This window comes from Oncorhynchus masou, chromosome 22 (genome assembly GCF_036934945.1).
Source record: "Oncorhynchus masou masou isolate Uvic2021 chromosome 22, UVic_Omas_1.1, whole genome shotgun sequence".
Lineage (NCBI taxonomy): Eukaryota > Metazoa > Chordata > Actinopteri > Salmoniformes > Salmonidae > Oncorhynchus > Oncorhynchus masou.
In genome coordinates this window covers 26,512,173-26,534,525 of record NC_088233.1, presented here as the reverse complement: position 1 = coordinate 26,534,525, position 22,353 = coordinate 26,512,173, and the positions used below count along the sequence as shown (strand labels likewise).

The window sequence follows — 22,353 nt, the reverse complement described above, 5'->3', positions numbered from 1 at the left end:
GTTATTCCCGGCTGTATGTAATAACACTTAAGGTTTTCTGGGCTACCAATGTAAGAAATAATACATAAAAAAACTAAAATACTGCAGTTTCCTAAGGACTTGAAGTGAAGCTGCTGTCTATCGGCACCATCTTGAAACATGCCAATACTTTCGTAGTACATTTTCCACAACAACAAAAAATCTAAACAATTGAAATAGTATTTGAATAAATAATTGAAAACTGTGATTATTTTTGTATTTTTTTATTTAACCTTTATTTAACTAGGAAAGTCAGTTAAGAACAAATTCCTATTTAAAATGATGGCCTACCAAAAGGAAAAAGGCCTCCTGCAGGGACGGGGGCTGGGATAAAAAAAATGTTTTTAAAAGTTTTGACAAAACAACACAACATAAAGAGAGACCTAAGACAACAACATAGCAAGGCAGCAACACATGACAACAGAGCATGGTAGCAACACAACAACATGGAAGCAAGACAACATGGTACCAGCACAAAACATGGTGCAAGCATTAATGGGCACAGACCACAGCACAAAGGGCAAGAAGTTTGAGACAACAATACATCATGCAAAGCAACCACAACTGTCAGTAAGATTGTCCATGATTGAAAATAGTTTATTTTCGTTTGCACTCGTTAGCATATTTAGCTAGCAGACTCTATTGAAATTCTCTATTATTTTTGATAAATTTGCGTTTTTTGGCGCCCTACTGTGTACTAAACCAGTGATACCAGATATCCCTATGAGAGAAGGACAGTTTAACTATATGAAAATCTGTATACTGCCCCACCCTATTAGAAATACATCAAAACACAACAAAGTAAAGACCCCTGACAACTAATATCAACAGTTATATTGCATTTCAATGTATTTCGGAAAAATTGGTGACGGAATTTCTCCAATTAAATTGGCTACAATGGGAAATCATAATACTCAGTTGGGTTCACAAGTTTGGACAGCACAGTACAGCACAGTAGAGAAAAGTAGAGTATAGTTCAGTACAGTAGAGTACATTAGAGTTGAGTACACTAAAATGTACTGTATTATACTTTACTCAATGGTTCTGTGCTGTACTCTACTGAGCTCTACTTTGATTTTAACATTTGTGAAACATAGGAAGTCTATGATTGGTTCAGATTTGGTACAGTTCGGACAAAAAGAAATGTGATACTGTTTGGGGGCAGAGTTCATTAAAATAATAGCCAGAATGTAGAATAATGGTGACTGTTACAGGCTTTGGTTTTTCCATTTATGTTTTGAGGTTGGACTTTAGCACATACAGCTAGTTAGTACATAGGGTGCACCGATTGGTGTCACTTCATTAATAAGTATGTGTTACACCTGTGCTGGTTGCCATCTTGTTAGTGGGAAGGTGTTTCACCTGTGCTGGCCCAGTGCTCCAGTTGTTTTGATAGATGAGGACAGTTAACACCTTCAAATGGTGGGCCCTATTTCGATTTTTAGACAAAAGATCCTTTATCTGATTTTGTTTTGCTCCACTTTTTTTGGTTTGTTTCCCATCTTTAAGTTTGGTGTGGTTTTTCTTTTGTTTGGTGGGTGATCATTGTGGGTGTCTTTGGTTCCAGTTGTTGTTGCTAGTCAACTTTCAGTAGACACCCCAAGAGTGGCTTTCAGACCCCCTCCTTAAACACCACCTGTTTTGGTTGTTGTCAGTGACTTTGTTAGTTCCCCCTTCTGTTTGAGCAACATTTGGCTTTTCTTGCTGGGGAACGTAAGTGAAGTTATTAATTCAACTTTGGATGGTGTATCAATACCCCCAGTCACTACAAAGATACATTCGTCCTTCCGAACTCAGTTGCCAGAGAGGAAGGAAACCGCTGAAGGATTTAACCATGAGGACAATGGTGACTTTAAAACCGCTTCAGAGTTGAAAGGCTGTGATAGGAGAAAACTGATGGCTCAACAACATTATCTTTAATCCACAATACTAAACTAAATGAGTGAAAAGGAAGCCTGTACAGAATGAAAATATTCAAAAACATGCATCCTTTTTGTAATAATGCACTATAGAAACAATGTGCTCCTCCTCTCTCTTCTGCTTGAATTCACCTCTCCTCACTATAATTGTTCAGACAGGCAAATATTATTGCTTTCCTGCCTTACTTGACATATTCCATCAGCCATTACACACCAGGGAGAACAGCCAGGCTCTGGTATAATCCTCTGAGCTGATCTGGGCTTAATGAGAGGGATTTTCAGGTAGCAATAATGAGATGTTCTATATCAATATCATGGGGTCTTAAGTCAAATCTTTTAAATGAACTGTGACAAACTGGTAATTATTTATAGTCTGCCAAATTGAGATTGATCTTATTTGTTCATTTATGCATTTGCCTGGGAGAGTTACATCAAATGCGTAATGGCTTTTGTGCTGCAGATTTTCATCTGTGATTGGAGTTTTACCCCAGAGGTTGGTGAATGAGATGTGTATCCATGTGAGTGAGCACTATGGAGATAAGGTGGAGATAATTCCACTGGCAGCCTCAGCTGAATGCCAATATGCTGTGAGTCCATGAGTCCATCATTCTGTCAGTCACTAGTCTCTATAATAATTTGTTACTCTTGCAATTATGTTTACATGAAGAACCACAGAGATAAAGCATATGCAATGGTTTTGGTTGAGTATTCATATGAATATTTATCCAAAGGAATGTGGTCTTCTCTGTGGAAGGATGACTGAGAAAAGGCAGAAACATAGGAGCATGTCAAATTGGGTGTCAAATTAAATGACATTTAAAAATGAAGGCATACAGTGCCTTCAGAAAGTATTCACGCTCCTTGACGTTTTACAAATCTTGAAGTGTAACAAAGGGTTTAAAATGGGTTTGTCATTTTTGGTCAACGATCTATTGTACACTGTAGAGGTCGACTGATTATGATTTTTCAACGCTGATACCAATACCGATTATTGGAGGACCAAAAAAGCCGATACCGATTAATCGGACGATTTATTTATTTGTGATAATGACAATTACAACAATACTGAATGAACACTTATTTTAACTTAATATAATGCATCAATAAAATCAATTTAGCCTCAAATAAATAATGACACATGTTCAATTTGGTTTAAATAAATGCAAAAACAAAGTGTTGGAGAAGAAAGTAATATATGTCACGTTCTGACCTTAGTTCTGTTATATTATCTTTGTTTTAGTATGGTCAGGGTGTGAGTTGGGTGGGTTGTCTATGTTCCTTTTTCTGTCAATCGTTGTCCCTGATTGAGAATCATACTTAGGTAGACTGGTTTCACTTTTGAGTTGTGGGTGTTTATTTTCTGTGTCAGTGTTTGTGCCACACGGGACTGTTTCGTTTGTGTTGTTTATTCACGTTTGTTGTTTTGTATTTCAGTGTTCATTTTGATTAAACATTATGGACACATACCACGCTGCGCATTGGTCCTCCGATCCTTCTCGCTACTCCTCCTCAGAAGAGGATGAGATCCATTGCAATATGTGCCAATATGCAATATGTGCCATGTAAAATATGTGCCATGTAAAAAAGCTAACGTTTAAGTTCCTTGCTCAGAACATGAGAACATATGAAAGTTGGTGGTTCCTTTTAACATGAGACTTTAGTTTTAGTTTGTAGTTAATATAGTTTTATAGGACTATTTCCCTCTATACCATTTGTATTTCATATACCTTTGACTGTTGGATGTTCTTATACATTTACATTTACATTTAAGTCATTTAGCAGACGCTCTTATCCAGAGCGACTTACAAATTGGTGAATTCACCTTCTGACATCCAGTGGAACAGCCACTTTACAATAGTGCATCTAAATCATTAAGGGGGGGGGGGGGTGGTGAGAAGGATTACTTATCCTATCCTAGGTATAGGCACCAGTGTAACAGTATAGCTTCCGTCCCTCTCCTCACCCCTACCTGGGCTCGAAAAAGGAACACATCAACAACAGCCACACTCGAAGCAGCGTTACCCATCGCTCCACAAAAGCCGCAGACCTTGCAGCGCAAGGGGAATAACTACTCCAAATCTAAAAGCGAGTGACGTTTGAAACGGTATTAGCGCACACCCAGCTAACTAGCTAGCCATTTCACATTGGTTACACCAGCCATTAGGCTGATAGGGTTGAAGTCATAAACAGCGTTGTGCCTGCGAAGAGTTGCTGGCAAAACACACGAAAGTGCTGTTTGAATGAATGATTACGGGCCTGCTGCTGCTCAGTCAGACTTAATTATAACATAATAACACATGGCATCCTTAAGTCTAAATATTCTTGTTACATTGCACAACATTCAATGTTATGTCATAATTACGTAAAATTCTGGCAAATTAGTTCGCAATGAGCCAGGCAGCACAAACTGTTGCATATACCCTGACTCTGCATGCAATGAACGCAAGAGAAATGACCCAATTTCACCTGGTTAATATTTCCTGCTAAACTGGATTAGTAGTTATGACTAGTGATTATGATTGATTGTTTTTTTATAAGATGAGTGTAATGCTAGCTAGCAATTTACCTTGGCTTCTACTGCATTCGCGTAACAGGCAGGCTCCTAGTGAAGTGCAATGGTTCGAGCGTTGGACTAGTTAACTGAATGGTTGCAAGATTGGATCCCCTGAGCTGACAAGGTGAAAATCTGTCTTTCTGCCCCCGAACAAGGCAGTTAACCCACCGTTCCTAGGCCGTCATTGAAAATAAGAATGTGTTCTTAAAACCTCTTGGGGTTAGGGTGCAGAATTTTCACTTTTGGATAAATAGCGTGTCCAATTTCAATTTCCTGCTACTCATGCCAAGAATATAAGATGTGCATATTATTCATAGATTTGGATAGAAAACACTCTAAAGTTTCTAAAACTGTTTGAATCATGTCTGTGAGTATAACAAAACTTATGTAGCAGACAAAACCCAGAGTACTAACTGTTCAGATTTCTTTTCCTCTCTGTTCGCTAAGTTGTCATTGCCCAGGGATATTTCTTAGAAACCTGTTCCTACCGCTTCCACTAGATGTCACCAGTCTTTGAAATTTGGTTGAGGTTATTCCTTTGTGCAATGAAGAAGTAGGCCAACTAGGAACTGGGTACACTGTTGAGAGTTGCACAAGACGTAAAAAGTATCGCTGGTTTGTTTTCATTTCTGTATTGAACACAGAAAGACCCATCTACAATTTGATAGATTATTAACCTGTTGAAACTCCCCATCCCGGATCCGGGTTTGTGACTAAAGCCTCAGGCTCATTAGCATAACGCAACGTTAACGATTTCTGAAAATCGCAAATAAAATGAAAATAATGCGTCTGCTCTCAAGCTTAGCCTTTTCTTAACAACACTGTCATCTCAGATTTTCAAAATATGCTTTTGAACCATAGAAATTGACTAATTTGTGTAAGAGTATGCAAAGCTAGCATAGCATTTTGAGTAGCATTTAGCACGCAACATTTTCACAAAAACCAGATAACCAAATAAATAAAATCATTTACCTTTGAAGAGCTTCTGATGTTTTCAACGAGGAGACTCTCAGTTACATACCAAATGCGCAGTTTTTCCTGAAAGCGTCTGTGTGTAGGAGAAATCGTTCCGTTTTCTACATTGCGTCTGGCTACCGAAACTAACCGAAAATTCAGTCACCTACAACGTAAAACTTTTTCCGAATTAACTACATAATATCGACCGAAACATGGCAAACGTTGTTTGGAATCAATCCTCAAGGTGTTTTTTCACATATCTCTTCATTGATATGCAGTTCGTGGAAGCTTGCTTTCCTCTCTGTATCCCATGGAAAAATACTGGCAGGTGACTTTTGGGCACCAATTTCGGCGCAGGACACCGGGCGGACACCTGGTAAATGTGGTCTCTTATGGTCAATCTTCCAATGATCTGCCTACAAATACGTCACAATGCTGCAGACACCTTGGGGAAACGACAGAAAGGGCAGGCTCATTCCTCTCGCATTCACAGCCATATAAGGAGACAATGGAAAACAGAGCCTCAAAAATCCTTGTCATTTCCTGGATGCCATCTCATCTTGGTTTTGCCTGAAGCTCACGTTCTAGGGCACGCACAGAGAATATCTTGGTATTTCTGGACACGTCAGAGTGTTTTCTTTCGAATGCTATCAATTATATGCATAGTCGAGCATCTTTTTGTGACAAAATATCTTGTTTAAAACGGGAACGTTTTTCATCCAAAAATGAAATAGCGCCCCCATAGATGTAAGAGGTTAACGATTTCTGAAAATCGCAAATAAAATGAAAATAATGCGCCTGCTCTCAAGCTTAGCCTTTTCTTAACAACACTGTCATCTCAGATTTTCAAAATATGCTTTTGAACCATAGAAATTGACTAATTTGTGTAAGAGTATGCTAAGCTAGCTTAGCATTTTGAGTAGCATTTAGCACGCAACATTTTCACAAAAACCAGATAACCAAATAAATAAAATCATTTACCTTTGAAGAGCTTCGGATGTTTTCAATGAGGAGACTCTCAGTTACATACCAAATGCGCAGTTTTTCCTGAAAGCGTCTGTGTGTAGGAGAAATCGTTCCGTTTTGTACATCGCATTTGGCTACCGAAACGAACCGAAAATTCAGTCACCTACAACGTCAAACTTTTCCGAATTAACTCCATAATATCGACCGAAACATGGCAAACGTTGTTTGGAATCAATCCTCAAGGTGTTTTTTCACATATCTCTTCATTGATATATCGTTCGTGGAAGCTTGCATTCTTCTCTAAATTCCATGGAAAAATACTTGCAGCTGACTTTTGCGCACCAATTTCGGCGCAGGACACCGTGCGGACACCTGGTAAATGTGGTCTCTTATGGTCAATCTTCCAATGATATGCCTACAAATACGTCACAATGCTGCAGACACCTTGGGGAAACGACAGAAAGGGCAGACTTACTCCTCTCGCATTCACAGCCATATAAGGAGACAATGGAAAACAGAGCCTCAAAAATCCTGCTCATTTCCTGGATGCCGTCTCATCTTGGTTTTGCCTGAAGCTCACGTTCTAGGGCACGCACAGAAAATATCTTTGTAGTTCTGGACACGTCAGAGTGTTTTCTTTCAAAAGCTATCAATTATATGCATAGTCGAGCATCTTTTTGTGACAAAATATCTTGTTTAAAACGGGAACGTTTTTCATCCAAAAATGACATAGCGCCCCCATAGCATCAAGAGGTTAACATTTAAAAATACCTAAAGTTGTATTACAAAAGTAGTTTTAAATATTTTTGCAAAGTTTATAGGCAACTTTGAAATATTTTGTAGTGACGTTGCGTTTTTTGTAAGCTGTATTTTCTGGATCAAAGACGCTTTATAAACGGACATTTTGATATATACGGACGGAATTATTAACTGACTTTCTATAAATAAAATATTGAAAAAATAATAATGAATAATAATTAGAAATCGGCACCTAAAAATATCAATTTCCGATTGTTATGAAAACTTGAAATCGGCCCTAATTAATCTGCCATTCCGATTAATCGGTCGACCTCTAGTATTCTGTTCAGGGTGTGACCATTGAGAAAGTTGAGGAGGCTAAACTCCTAGGTATAACATTAGATAGATGGTCAATTATCCTGGGCAAGTCATATTGACAAAGTTGTTGTGAAGATGGGGAGAGGTATGGCTGTTCATAAAAAGATGTTCTGTGTTTTTTGACATGTCAACTGTACTAGTTGTTCAGGCTCTGGTCTTGTCCCATCTTGATTACTGTATGGTATGGGCAAGTGCAGCAAAGAAAGACCTAGCTGCAGCTGGCTCAAAACAGAGGAGCACGCCTTTCTCTTAACTACACATACAGAACTAACATCAACAACATGCATGCCAGTCTTTCAGATTAACTGTTTCTCTTTTCGTTTTCATGAGAAATATTACTGTGATGAAAATTCCAGATTGTCTGCATAATCAAATAACATTCAGCTCAGACACCCATGCCTTCCCAGCCAGCAGCATACCACCCTGCATCCCACTGCTGACTTGCCTCTGAAGCTTAACACGGTTCGTCCTGGTCGATCCCTGGTTGAGAGACCAGATGCTGCTTGAAGTGGTGTTGGAGGGCCAGTAGGAGGCACTCTTTCCTCTGCTCTAATAAAATATTGGGCCAGTGACTGGGAACAATGTCCTGTGTAGGGTGCTATCTTCTGGATGGGATGTTAAACAGGTGTCCTGACTATGTGGTCACTAAATATCCCCATGGCACTTATTGTAAGAGTAGGGATGTTAAACCTGGTGTTCTGGCTAAATTCCCATCTGGCCTTCATACCATCATGGCCACCGAATCATCCCCAGCTTCCAATTGGCTCATTTATCCCCCCCTCTACCCTGTAACTATTCCCAAGGGCATTGCTGTAAATGAGAATGTGTTATCAGAAAGCGTACCTGGTTAAAAAAAACATTCATATATGCCACCAGGGGTCTCTTGACAGTCCCCAAAACAAATTCATGGCAACACAGTTTTATAAAGAGCCATGATTGCATGGAACTCCCTTCATCTCCTATATTCTCAAGCAAACAGCAAAATTACCTTTAAAAAAACTGATTACAAAACAACTCATGGAACAGCGGGGACTGTGAGTGGACACACACACTAGCACACAATGTTATATTTTTTGTATTATGTTTTTGTTGCATTGTTTGTACGTATATTGTATTTTAAATTTGTCTGACTTTCCTTGTCTATCAGTGTTTTGTTACTTGTCATGTTTTGTGTTTTTTTTGTGGACCACAGGAAGAGTTGCTTCTGCAAAAGCTAATGGGGATCCAAATAAACAAACAAATGAGTGTGTGAAATTGCTAATGTTGGCACACTACCTGTTCTACATGCTACGATAAACAGCGCAGAGTTTTAGTTCTATTTAGAGGCTGAGAGTTTCTCTTGCTCAGTGTCGGACTACATTGTACTTTAACCTTGGCAGAATTCCACGGTCAAGGAATTGCGCTGAGAAAGTATACCTTGTGGTTTCTTAAACGTTTAAATCAATGTTTTTTGTTTGGCAAAAAACATTGATTTAAAAGTTTAAGAAACCACAAGGTATACTTTTAACAATTTACACTGAACATTTTACAAAACAAATTGCTGGATAAACTGCAGATGCAAAGTTTAACAGAATTTCAGTAAAGAATCTCCCTCAGTTTGTGTGCACATTAACCAAAAACTCTCCGAATTAAGATTCAACTATGTCTACAAAAAGAATGGGGTGTCAGCTACGACATGACAAATTGAACTACAGTAAGTGAAGTGGATTTACACCCTTGAAACGGAATTTCACCTTGGGTTCCTGATCTATATTAAACAGAAATGCATAATTATGGATATGAATGTAATTATTTTCATGGTGATGTATCCTAAATAGGTACACAAAATGTATACATATGCAATTTCCTCCTTTGCATATTTGGGAATTATTCTACACACTGGCTATTATTTAAATAATTTCTGCCCCCAAGACCAAATTTGGTTGGTCCGGACCAAATTTGAACCAATCATAGACATCTATGTTACATCAAAGTAGAGTACAGCACAGCACAGAACAGTAAAGTAAAGTATAGTTCAGTACAATCAAGTGTACTCAACTCTAGTATGCTCTGTGGACTTTACTGAACTATACTGTAGTGTCCAAACTTGTGAACCCAACTAATAAAACAAATTATCTAATTGATAGGTCTATGTCTACCTTTACTTGTTATTTCTGTGAACTTTCACTATCCTCCATCCTATTAGAAAGATATGTGGGTTTTTGGTAACGAAATTTCAATGTACAAGGCAATGTTTCTAAAACTTACAGAAGGAAGAAACACTTCTCAAACTAAATATACGATGCCTTCGGAAAATATTCAGACCCCTTGACTTTTTCCACATTTTGTTACATTACAGCCTTGTTCTAAAATGGATTACATTTTAAATATTTTTTTTCAGCAATCTACACACAATACCCAATAATGACAAAGTTAAAAAAGTTTAGATGTTTTTGCAAAACAATTATACTTTTTTTAAAACATAACTTATTTACAGACCCTTTGCTTTGAGACTCGAAATTGAGCTCCGGTGCATCCTGTTTCCATTGATCATCCTTGAGATGTTTCTACAACTTGATTGGAGTCCACCTGTGGTAAATTCAATTTACTGGACATGATTTGGAAAGGCACACATCTGTCTATATAAAGGTCCACAGTTGGCAGTGCATGTCAGAGCAAAAACTAAGCCATGAAGTCCAAGGAATTGTCCATAGAGGTCCGAGACAGGATTGTGTTGAGGCACAGATCTGGGAAGGGTACCAAAAAAGTTCTGCAGCATTGAAGGTCCCCAAGACCACAATGTCCTCAATAATTCTTAAATGGAAGAAGTTTGGAAGCACCAAGACTCTTTCTAGAGCTTGCTGCCCAGCCAAACTGAGCAATCAGGGGAGAAGGGACTTGGTCAGGGAGGTGACCAAGAACCTGATGGTCACTCTGACAGAGCTCCAGAGTTCCTCTGTTGAGAAGGGAGAACCTTCCAGAAGGACAATCATCTCTGCAGCACTCCTCCAATCAGGCCTTTATGGTGGAGTTGCCAGACGGAAGGTATTGTGTGTAGATAGTTTGTTTTCCCTCAATTTCATCAATTTTAGATTAAGGCTGTAATGTAACAAAATGTGTAAAAAGTCAAGGGTTCTGAATACTAACTATTCAGAGACTGTTTCAAAATGTAGGTAACCGCTCTCAATAAGATTTAGTACAGACCAGGTCTGACACGAAATGTGGAAATAGTAGCCTACTTTGAGAACAATTCAGTGAAGGTAAACAAGTATTAGATGGAGACCGATAAAGAGAGAAGATTCAAAACAACACAATAAAAGATGTGTAGGATGAATTCATATTTCACACATTCACCTTAGTGTTTACATTTGCTGTAGCCTACAACATGTCATGGAACTTCTGGAAGCATGGCCCCATCCTGCAAAGTGGCACAGAACATGTAGAACACCCAGAGGTTTCTTCACATCTACCACTCTTTTCTCTGCGTCACCCACTTTCAAATGAGTTACACCTTGGGCCACGCTCTGGTGCCACACTTGGCTCCCTTATTCCGGACACTGTAGCCATATCAAAGTGACTGCACAAGCTACATTTTGAATGCCTTCAGGGAACAGCACCTGCAGTTTCTGAGAAGGGCCTTTGCAGGGTCCCCCACGCAATGCACGCTTTTATGATGGCAATGCTGAGCATCCTCCAAAACACATACTTCCACCATTTTCTGCCTGTGCGTCCAGCATTGTAATAGCTCCTCAGCTGGTCAAGCCCTGGAACAGATATAAGTTCCTACCACTTTTAAAAACAACTCCAAAACCTTTAGGCCCATGATGTGTTGTACAGGGGTAAAAGGTGGGACTTGGCAGACACGCGCCATGGAAACATAGGCCCCCCTCCACTCCTCCTTCATCGCTCCATATCTCTATCCCTCCAATCATCTCTAACTCCTATTCGGCCCTGCCTTTTGCAGCTGAGCCCCGACTCTCCACATCACTTACTTTGCTTTCACTAACCTAGAGGAACAGAGTAACAGTGTGAGAGGAGCAACAAGTAGGATACAATTGCAGACTCTCCTCTCATCTCTCTCCAACTCTGGCTTTTTTTGCCAACTCCAGTTGTACATACACTGTACAATTTAAGAGCCGTGCGTCCTCTGAAACACGACCCAACCAAGCCGCACTGTTTCTTGACACAATGCCCACTTTACCCGGAAGCCAGCCACAGCAATGTGTCGGAGGAAACACCGTACACCAGACGACCGTGTCAGTGTGCACTGCGCCCGGCCCACCACAGGAGTTGGTAGTATGCGATGGGACAAGGACATTCCTGCCGGCAAAACCCTCCCCTAACCCGGACGACGCTGGGCCAATTGTGTACCGCCACATGGCTCTCTCGGTTGTGGCCGGCTGCGACAGAGCCTGGACTTGAATCCAGAATCTCTAGTGACACAGCGATGCAGTGCCTTAGACCACTGCGCCACTTGGGAGGCCGAGACATCTCAATTCTGAGTTGGCGTTTCACATTTTAAAACATTTTGTTCCATGAGTAAATACTTTCTTCAGTGGTGAGTGGGACCTGGAGTTTATCCCTGTGCAAACAGTGAGGTTATCTCTGGATAAGCCAAGATGTGTAGAATATATACAGTATAGAGTTCAGCGCTCCACTGCAACCGCATTCATATAGCCATTAATATATTTCTACAAACTACCCATACACTTTGCCAATACATCCATACTAAAATGCAGTGTAGCCCAAACACTATGATAACATTTAGTAGATGCTCTCATCCAGAGTGACCTTCACTCAGCACCTTAGTACACAAGAGCAAATAATAAATCCTGTAAGCTAAATGATCCAGTCTCCCCCTCCCACCCCCCCTCCCTGGACGAGATCCGTGTCTCTGTTGACCTTAGAAGATCTTTGTTTGTTTGGATTGACAGAGGGATTGACAGAGTGATGCTGGGATTGGGGTCAAAAATATTCTGTCGGTGTCCCCGGTGCCACGCTGTGTGACACAACACAGCAAATTACTCCTGATCGCAAGGACAGCAGGGGACCCAGCTGTCTGGAAGGCAGCAGTCAATCACCCTCTCAGGCAAGAGCGGTACAACACAGGGCCATGCTTTTCCTACATACAACACGAACAACAAGAGAGAACAGAAGAAAACATACAGAGAGATGGAGAGATAGCGGGAGAGATGAGGTGTGTGTGTAGGCGTCACAAACAATCTGAAGGTTTATTTGGTTCTTCATGGGAGATACCAAGTCATATCCACTGCTGCCCCCCAGCCAGCATGAGGGGAATGGAATCTCCAACCTCATCAGGGTTCCTTGTTTCCGTGGCGATGGTGGGTTAATGGGTCGCCAGGAGACAGCACTGCAGTGACATGAAACATTGCCATGTACTCACTCAACACGGCACTGTCATTTCATTCTAAAAGACTGCATTCAGATAAATAAAAGCAGACCGGCTGCTACTCCTTGGCTTTGGCTTTGTGTGTGTGCCAGTGAATTAGTGCAAAACAGACAAAAATACAGTCTGACCACATCTCATATTACAGTTTGGAAGTTGAATTTGTGAGAGGCCGTTACAATGAAGAGTAGACTAGTGACTGCAGCAATATTATAAAGTCCAAGGGGAAGAGTATACAGCACATTCTAGGCTAGTCCATGGTGAGCCGTAGGATTAACAAGTCATACTTTATGAATAGCCATTATTCATATGTTTCACCGGGGCTATGTTTCACCCACCGAAGTTAGCGGTACAATGTCTTCGAACTTCAAAAAGTATGTCAGAAAAGATTCTAAGCTATCAATGAATAAAACCCACTCCAACCAGTCTAGGGTTTGATCTTGTTTCCAGGTAAGTAGATATGATCAATAGAAGACAACTAAACCTTTCATGGAATAGCATAGATCGATCAGCAATCCATTTCTAATGAGTTCTCTGGACATCAGTTGTTTTTTTACCTCTCCGTGTTGCTTTCCTCTCTTCTGTTTCCGCTCCGATCAATACATCTCCAGATAGATCAGCTCCATGACACATGAAGCAGCATGATTTAATAGATCACTGAGAAGAGCCCAGGTTGAATGGAAGGAGATGCTGCATCTCAGGTAGAGACAGACAGAATAATCACATCAACTATTTATTTATCCCATCCAAATTAAACAAAAAATTATACAGAACGAATAGCAAACTGGTCTGATGCATCCCACTGCATGTAGTATTTTATTCAGGAGTTCAATAATTGCCGATAGAGGATACGTCTGCTCAGTGCAGAAAAAAATCCCAGATCTGCTGCAACAACTGAATTCTGTCTGTCGTTGTCTGGTCCAGCGCAGTTCTTTAACAGGCATACAGGTTCAAATCACAGCACTGGTATTGGGTTTAGAGTGTGGTGCTGTGCTGTGCTGGGGAAACGTGACTCCTGTCATGTGGCTTTGTTCAACAACTCTGGGAACTGGAACCACCTCTCTCAAAACACAAGGCAGGCCTAATCCAAGGGACACAATAGGACTTTGATTGGAAGCATATCAGATGATGTAAAACACACACACACACACACAGAAACCGTACAGACATACATACAGTCACAGACATTTGCCTGACACGCGGACGGACACACACTAGAGATGTGCACGGTTATTAGAATATTCGAATGGACATTAGTATTTGTGTACTTGTGTGAGCATTCATTTTTGCGAAAAAAAACAACAAACTATTTTAACCCTGAAAGTGCTTTTTCTAAATTAATACCATGACAATCAAAATGATTAATTATTCAATGTAGTCTTTACCATAAAAAGACCCGTAGCCGACCGGTAGCCTTCCCCTGTGTTGCTTGTTGTTTACGTTGGCCAATCAAAGTGGAAAAGAGGTTCTTCAGAGTTAGCGAAATGAGAAGGAGTAGTCTACAAGGACGAACCAACAGGTAGGCTGTTTCATCTGAATGGGGTTGGGGAGAAAGCGCAGCATGTAGCCTATAGCTAGCAAGCTCAGCTAGCTCGGTTCCCTAGGCTACTCCAGTCAAGAGAGGCACTGCTATATGGGATGATAAATAACATTAAGGCTGCCACATGTTTTTTGCATTTCCGGATACCCAACAAAAATTCATGATACTATTTGAATAGTGAAATTATTTTGAACCCCCATACCTAACACACACACACACACACACACACACACACACACACACTAGGACTGTACGATAGGGGCATTTTCTTTTTTTCTTTTGTTACAAATATTGCAATTGCGATTTGACTTGTGATATTGATCAAAATACTTGGGTGAACTGTTGGAATAATTAAAATTGAAGGATTTATATTAAGAAGCAAAGTGAAAAGCAGCATCATTCTTGTTTGTAAACAATTTGTTGACTGCATTTGACCTAACAGAACAGCATGAAACTTATATTGAATCTAATAATAAGGAGGAGGAACTGTACTGCTTGATTAACAGGGGGGGGCAGATGTTACACGTGACTTAGTGGCATTTCGAAAATAGTGCATGTGATATCCATATTGTACGTCAAGATTTCGATATGAATTAGATTAATTGTGGAGCCCTAACTAACGCATGTGCACACACACACACACACACACACACACACACACACACACACACACACAGGGCTAGCCACTAACCGCCTTTCCCCTGATAACAGGAAAACCCAGGAGCAAAATATGAACCAAAACAATACACAACAGGGTTCTGCTCCTTGACTGAGTGTCACCAAGTGAGAAATTACTGTGCCATCCGACGGTGCTTATGTATGAAAACATCGGACCACCTGTCTCCTGCGGTGTGAGGTACTACTGGGACGGTAATGGAACACATTCATCTTGATTAAGGAGATATCGGAGCATGCTCCTGTCAGTTTGCTCACATTGCCATTGCTGATGATCCATCTTTGGCTCGCTGCGGTACAGTAGTAAATACAATAAGAAGTGAGGATGTCAGATATAGCGGATAGTCATACAGTACTAAATAGTATCTACCCTCTTATAGTGAGAAGTGATAGCTGGTGTGTTTGTCAGGTTGAGAGTGCAGTATCAGGCCATGAGGCATCAGCAAGCCAAAAGGTATGACAGATGTGGTATGCCAACACTATCGTCTGATCATACATTCATATTGACAGGCGAGACATGGGGAACACCCTTATTCCATACCGCACACAGATTACTAATAAAAGCTTTATTGGCCTTTGTCACTTCACACACAGAGTAATTCCAACTATATTCCAACCAGGTCTGTTGTGATTGATAGGGTTCATTATAACAAGAATACTTTACTGTCCAAGCTGGCAGAACACATACAAGGTGCCAGAGAAAAGAGTCACAGGGGAGTGACAGGGGAAGGGAGATTACAAACAGACAGTGGGTCCATTTTGGAAAGATATATTTACAATACATGCAGGTTTAATTTGCTCTGTGTGTGTGTGGGTGGTGTTAGGTCTGGGTGACGATGATTGGTCAGACCAAAGTGGGTTGGTCACAAGTTTGACAGCCTTCTCTAAATTCACCACAACCTCAGGCACTAACGTCCATAACTATAACATGTTTAATGCTTGTGTCTTGCAGTGCCTTCAGAAAGAATTCATACGCATTGACTTATTCCACATTTTATTGGTTTACAGCCTGAATTCAAAATGGATTAAATTGTCAATTGTCCTCACCAATCTACACACAAAAAAATGATAACATTTTAATTGTGCAACATTTGCCCATTATTATTATTTTAATCTTCAAGCTCTGCCAAATCAATTGTTGACCATTGGTAGATAACCATTTTCAGGTGAGAGCTTCAAGTAGATTGAAGTCAAAACTGAGCATTCAGTGTTTTCTTGGTAAGCAATTCCAGTGTAGATTTGGCCTTGTGTTTTAGGTTATTGTCCTGCTGAATGCTGAATTACATTTCTCAGTGTCTGTTGGAAATGTTTTCCTATAAGATTTTGTTTCATTCTGCTTTTGTTTTATAATCCTGAAACCCCCCCCCAATCCTTAACGATTACAAGCATACCCATAATATGATGCAGCCACCACTATCAGTGGTACTCAGTAATGTGTTGCATTGGCTTTGCCCCAAACATAACACTTTGTAATCAGGACAAAACCTTAAATTGCTTTGCCACATTTTTACAGTATTACTTTACAGCCTTATTGCAAACAGGATGCTTGTTTTTGAATATTTTTATTCTACACAGGCTTCCTTCTTTACACTCTGTCAATTAGGTTAGTATTGTGGAGTAAGTACAATGTTGTTGATCCATCCTCAGTTTTATCCTATCAAAGCCATTAAAATCTGTAACTGTTTTAAAGTCACCATTGGTCTCATGGTGAAATCCCTGAGCAGTTTCCTGCTTCACCGGCAACTGTGTTAGGAAAAACGTATGCATCTTTGTGGTGAATGGGTTTAATGACACACCATCCAAAGTGTAATTAATAACTTCACCATGCTCAAAGGAATATTCAATGTCAGATTTTTTTAAATTTGTACCCATCTACAAATAGGTGCAATTCTTTGCGAGGAATTGGAAAACCTCCCTGGTCTGTGGTTGAATCTGCTCAACTGAGGGACCTTACAGATAGTTGCATGTGTGAGGTACAGAGAACAAAAATCATGTTAAACACTATTATTGCACACGGAGTGAGTCCATGCCACTTATTATGTGACTTGTTAAGCACATTTTTACACCTGAATTTATTTAGGCTTGCCATAAAAGGGGTTGAATACTTACTGACTCAAGAAATGTACGCTTGTCATTTGAACTTTATTTCCCGAATACAAAGTGTTATGTGTTTTTGGACAAATACAACACATCACTGAGTACCAATCGTCATATTTTCAAGCATGGTGGTGGCTGCATCATGTTATGGGTATGCTTATCATCAGCAAGGACTAGGGAGTTTTGTTTTGGATTTTTTTTAAATTGAAGAATAATGTACAAACATTGTACAATCCAGGTGTGCAAAGCTCTTAGAGATTTACTCATAAAGACTCACAGCTGTAATCGCTACCAAAGGTGATTCTAACATGTATTGACTTAGGGGTGTGAATACTTATGTAAATCAATTCATTTCCATACTTCATGTTCAATAAATTTGCTAACATTTGTCTGTCATTATGGGGTATTGTGTGTAGGCGGAAGAAAAAAAAGTAATGTTTTCACTATGGCATTATGGGTTATTGTGTGTAAATGGGTGAGAAACAAAATACATTTAATCAATTTTGAATTCAGGCTGCAACACAACAAAATGTGGAATAAGTCAAGGGGTATGAATACTTTCTGAAGACACTGTATTCATACATTTATGACACTGTAAATTAAAAATCAACCACTCTATTCCCAACTAAAGTAATCAACAAACTGTTCTGCAATACTGAGACTAAGACACTGTGACTTGTCCCAAATTGCACAAGTGCCAAACCAATGAGAAATGAATTAGAGATACAGACAAAGACATCAAGACAATGGCGTCAGCTAACAAAAATACAAACTTTCACCCATTCCAGAATGTATAATGATTAACAGAATATCAGCTGGTTTGGATTTAGATGTCAGAACTAAATCCATTTAAGAGCACAAACAACCAGTGAAAATATTTGTAATTCTATTTAAACTGTGTATATCTTACAAACTGACCGGTGGTATAGGCTACACAGCGGAATTATTTGGGTCTACAATTCTGTGGACAACTCAACTCTGTACCCTGATGTCGCCTTTAAATCTGAAACATGTGTTTTAACAATAATGAGGCATTTTCTATTGAACTCCCATTGCCTTCACAGAGTGGCTGCAGATGTTTTGCACAACAAATCAATTCTCAATGGTCTGTCTTTATTCAAACTGTGTAGGGTGTTCATAGGTCTATGTATATCAACTAGCTAATAGTCATCATACTAGTATTCCTACACTGGACTTCATTAAAAGAAACTCAAGCAGCCCTTTTATTTAGCTACACGTTAAAACAATGTTTTTACAAGTGTGTCTGTGTAGTTACTCCTTTGAAAGCAGAGCAAAACCTGTCCTGGTACTGTAATACAATCAGACGGGTTCAAAAACTATTTCAAATATCTCAATTAGTTTCACAAAAATTTGAACAACTACTCATTCAAGGGTTTTTCTTGATTTAAAAAAAGTTCTACATTGTAGAATAGTGAAGACATCAGAGCTATGAAATAAGAATCATGGAATCATGTAGTAACCAGAAAAAAAGTGTTAAACAAATCAAAATATATTTTATATTTGAGATTCTTCAAAGTAGCCACCCTTTGCTTTGATGACAGCTTTGCACACTCTTGGCATTCTCTCAACCAGCTTCATGAGGTAGTCAAATGGAAAGTGTTTCAATTAACAGGTGTGCTTTGTTAAAAGACCATTTGTGGAATTTCGTTCCTTCTTAATGCGTTTGAGCCAATCAGTTGTGTTGTGACAAGGTAGGGGTGGTATACAGAAGATAGCACTATTTGGTAAAAGACCAAGTCAATATTATGCCAAGAACAGCTCAAATAAGCAAAGAGAAACAACAGTCCATCATTACTTTACGGCATGAAGGTCAGTCAATCCGGAACATTTCAAGAACTTTTAAAAAGTTTCTTCAAGTGCAGTCGCAAAAACCATCAAGCGCTATTATGAAGCTGTCTCTCATGAGGACTGCCACAGGAAAGGAGGCCCCAGAGTTACCTCTGCTGCAGAGGATCATTTCATTAGAGTTACCAACCTCAGAAATCGCAGCCCAAATAAATGCTTCACAGAGTTCAAGAAACAGACACACCTCAACATCAACTTTTCAGATGATACTGTGTGAATCAGGGCTTCATGGTCAAATTGCTGCAAAGACCACTACTCAAGGACACCAATAAGAAGAGGAAACTTGCTTGGGCCAAGAAACATGAGCAATGGACATTAGACCAGTGGAAATCTGTCCTTCGTCTGATGATTCCAAATTTTTGATTTTTGGTTCCAACTGCTGTGTCTTTGTGAAACGCAGAGTAGGTGAATGGATGATCATCACATGTGTAGTACCCACCGTGAAGCATAGAGGTGGTGTGATGGTGCTTTTCTGGTGACACTGTATGTGATTTATTTAGACCAGCATGGCTACCACAGCATTGTGTAGCGATATGTCATGCCTTCTGGTTTGTGCTTAGTGGGACTATCATTTTGTTTTTCAACAGGATAATGACCCAAATCAAATCAAATCATTTAATGCAAATCAAATCAAATCATTTAATGCAACACACCTCCACCTCCAGGCTGTGTAAGGGCTATTTGACCAAGAAGGACAGGGATGGAATGCTGCATCAGATAACCTGGCCTCCACAATCCCCTGACCTCAACCCAATTGAGATGGTTTGGGATGAGTTGGCCCGCAGATTGAAGAAAAAGCAGCCAACAAGTGCTCAGCACATGTGGAAACTCCTTCAAGACTGTTGGAAAAGCATTACAGGTGAAGCTGGTTGAGAGAATGGTTAGTAAATTATTCCATGTGTTATTTCATATGTTTGATGTCTTCACTATTATTCAACAATGTAGAAAATATACAAAATCAAGAAAACCTTGAATGAGTAGGTGTGTCCAAACCTTTGACTGGTACTGTACATTCGAAGTACATTTTCAGATAGGCCTATCTTTTATTTGAAAAATAAACCAAGTAGTTTCATATATTTATAAATAGACTTTGAACGTTTTTGAAGGACTCAAATACACCGACTCAAATACACTCCCATGCATTTAACCCAGGTATTTGAAAAAAGTATTATAACACTATCAAGTAAAAATACTTGTTTAGGGCTGTGTATTTGAAAATACTCATAAAATAAAGTTTCAATACCAGATAGTCATGTACATGAAACCAGGTCTGCATACAATCCCATGTCTGCTGCTAGAAGTGTAGATTGAGGCAGAAGAGCTAGACTTCCCTACATCTTCTCAGGGCCCAGCTGCCATGGCACAGATTCGACTTGTCAACCACCCTTGTCATAATTTGCCTACATCCTCTCCATCTGCTTCAACTCTAAATAGCTTCCACACCTCAATAAAAGAAGGGGAATTGTATAATTGCCCGCTGCTATTGGGTTTGCAAAAGCAAAACAACAGTCTCCAAGCTAAATCAACGTCGCAGCCTATGATGGTGCACATACTTTGCCCCAACTCTGTTTGAAGTTAGCGGTGGCTACTTTGTAAGGTTGTGACAACAACGATATCGTGGACACAAAAGTAAAGAATAGGCTACAAGGTAATTGTTACTTGTTGCGAAAGACCGCTTGTTCTTTTCTGATCTCCTAGAGCAGTCTCAGCGGCACGGTTTGAAGCGCCAACAGAAGTGAAAGCTTGAACACTGAAAGCTAGTAGTTTGAAACTTACCAACCAAGCTTGAGCCCGTCCCCGAACCAAGCAAGAGGTACCAGATCCACATCATATAGTATTTTTCAGCCTGCTTTTATCCACCCCGCCGTGGCCAATAATCTGGGCAATATAAAACGTATTTGGTTCGCTCCGATCTTCACTTCTCTATGTGTTTTATCCTTTTTCTCTCTCTTCGGGACAAAGTTCTAAAATCGCTTGCGAAAAGAGGTTGATTATCGCTGGGACAAACGTCGGGAATAAGGGATAGGGAGGAGGATGGCGGTGGCAGGGGAGTTGGAGTGAGTGGGGATCGGGTTAGCGCTGTGAGAGAGAGGCGGAGACTTGGGGTTGCTACAGAAGACAAGAGGTCGGTTGGGAGTATGACCATGTGCAGCACTCACAAACTCTATATCACATAACTTGTGATATAGCCAGGCCAATGTTTATTCAAAAAGTGTGGCACATCCTATTCTATTCATCCATTAGTTATTCCTCCTGTATACGTACTTTATTGGCTTGTGAGAGGAAATCTCTGTTGACTTTCGATACATGGGAAAAGCTACGTCGCATGTGTGCGTGCACTCAGTGAGAAGTTTAAATAAGCTCCAGCTCCTTGTTTGCTCTCTGCCCCTAAAAAATCGAATTAATGAAAACATCCGTTTACATTTTTTGGGGGATAAATGTGCATGGTTTTTTCTCCCTATGTGAACTTCTATTTCAATAAGAGAAGAACATTTTACCTTTATTTAACTGGGCAAGTCAGTTAAGAACACATTCTTATTTACAATGGGAACCGTGAGTTAACGGCCTTGTTCAGGGATAGAACTACAGAACTTTACCTTATCAGCTCTGAGATTTGATCCAGCAACCTTTAGGTTACTGTCCCCTGAACAGGCAGTTAACCCACTGTTCCTAGGCCGTCATTGAAAATAAGAATTTGTTCTTAACTGACTTGCCTGGTTAAATAAAGGTTTATATATATATATATATATATATATATATATATATATATATATATATATATATATATATATATATATATATATATATATACAGTACAACACTATTGTGAAAAGCATCACTCTTTATAACACACATACAAACACACACTCAAGCATGCATGCATCTACCCACACTCATGCATGCATGCGTACACAAACACCACATCAGTCTGGCTGTCAGTGTTGTGAAAAGTGTGTAAACCCTGAGAATAGAGGGAGCAGACAGAACAGAAGCGATGAGCTTTCACCTGAGTGAATCTTTTCTCTTTATCATGCAATGCATCTGTGTGAAGTCCAAGCCCAGAGTGTGTGTGTGTGAATGTGTTTGTCGGCTGTGTAAAAGTCAAAGACAGCCCCAGTTCAAACACAAAAACTGCTTCTGAGCCCCCACTATCGAACAACCTCCGGCCCTGAAAGAATTCATCAACACATTGCTTATCAAGGCAGTAGAGCCTGGAGCAGGCAGGCAGGGAGCCAGGCAGAGTGATGTATGAGGCCAT

The 22,353-nt window shown here is 39.9% G+C and overlaps 1 protein-coding gene across 1 annotated transcript in view; it reads right to left on the bottom strand.

Moving 5' to 3' along the window:
* The window catches only part of LOC135509246 (low-density lipoprotein receptor class A domain-containing protein 3-like), a 170,747-nt gene extending 149,575 nt beyond the window's left edge, over positions 1-21,172 (bottom strand). Inside the window, exon 1 of the mRNA XM_064929739.1 lies at positions 20,871-21,172. Coding sequence (XP_064785811.1) covers positions 20,871-20,925 — 55 coding nt within the window. The 5' untranslated portion in view covers positions 20,926-21,172. The remainder of the gene's footprint in view (positions 1-20,870) is intronic.
* Positions 21,173-22,353: the final 1,181 nt, after the last annotated feature.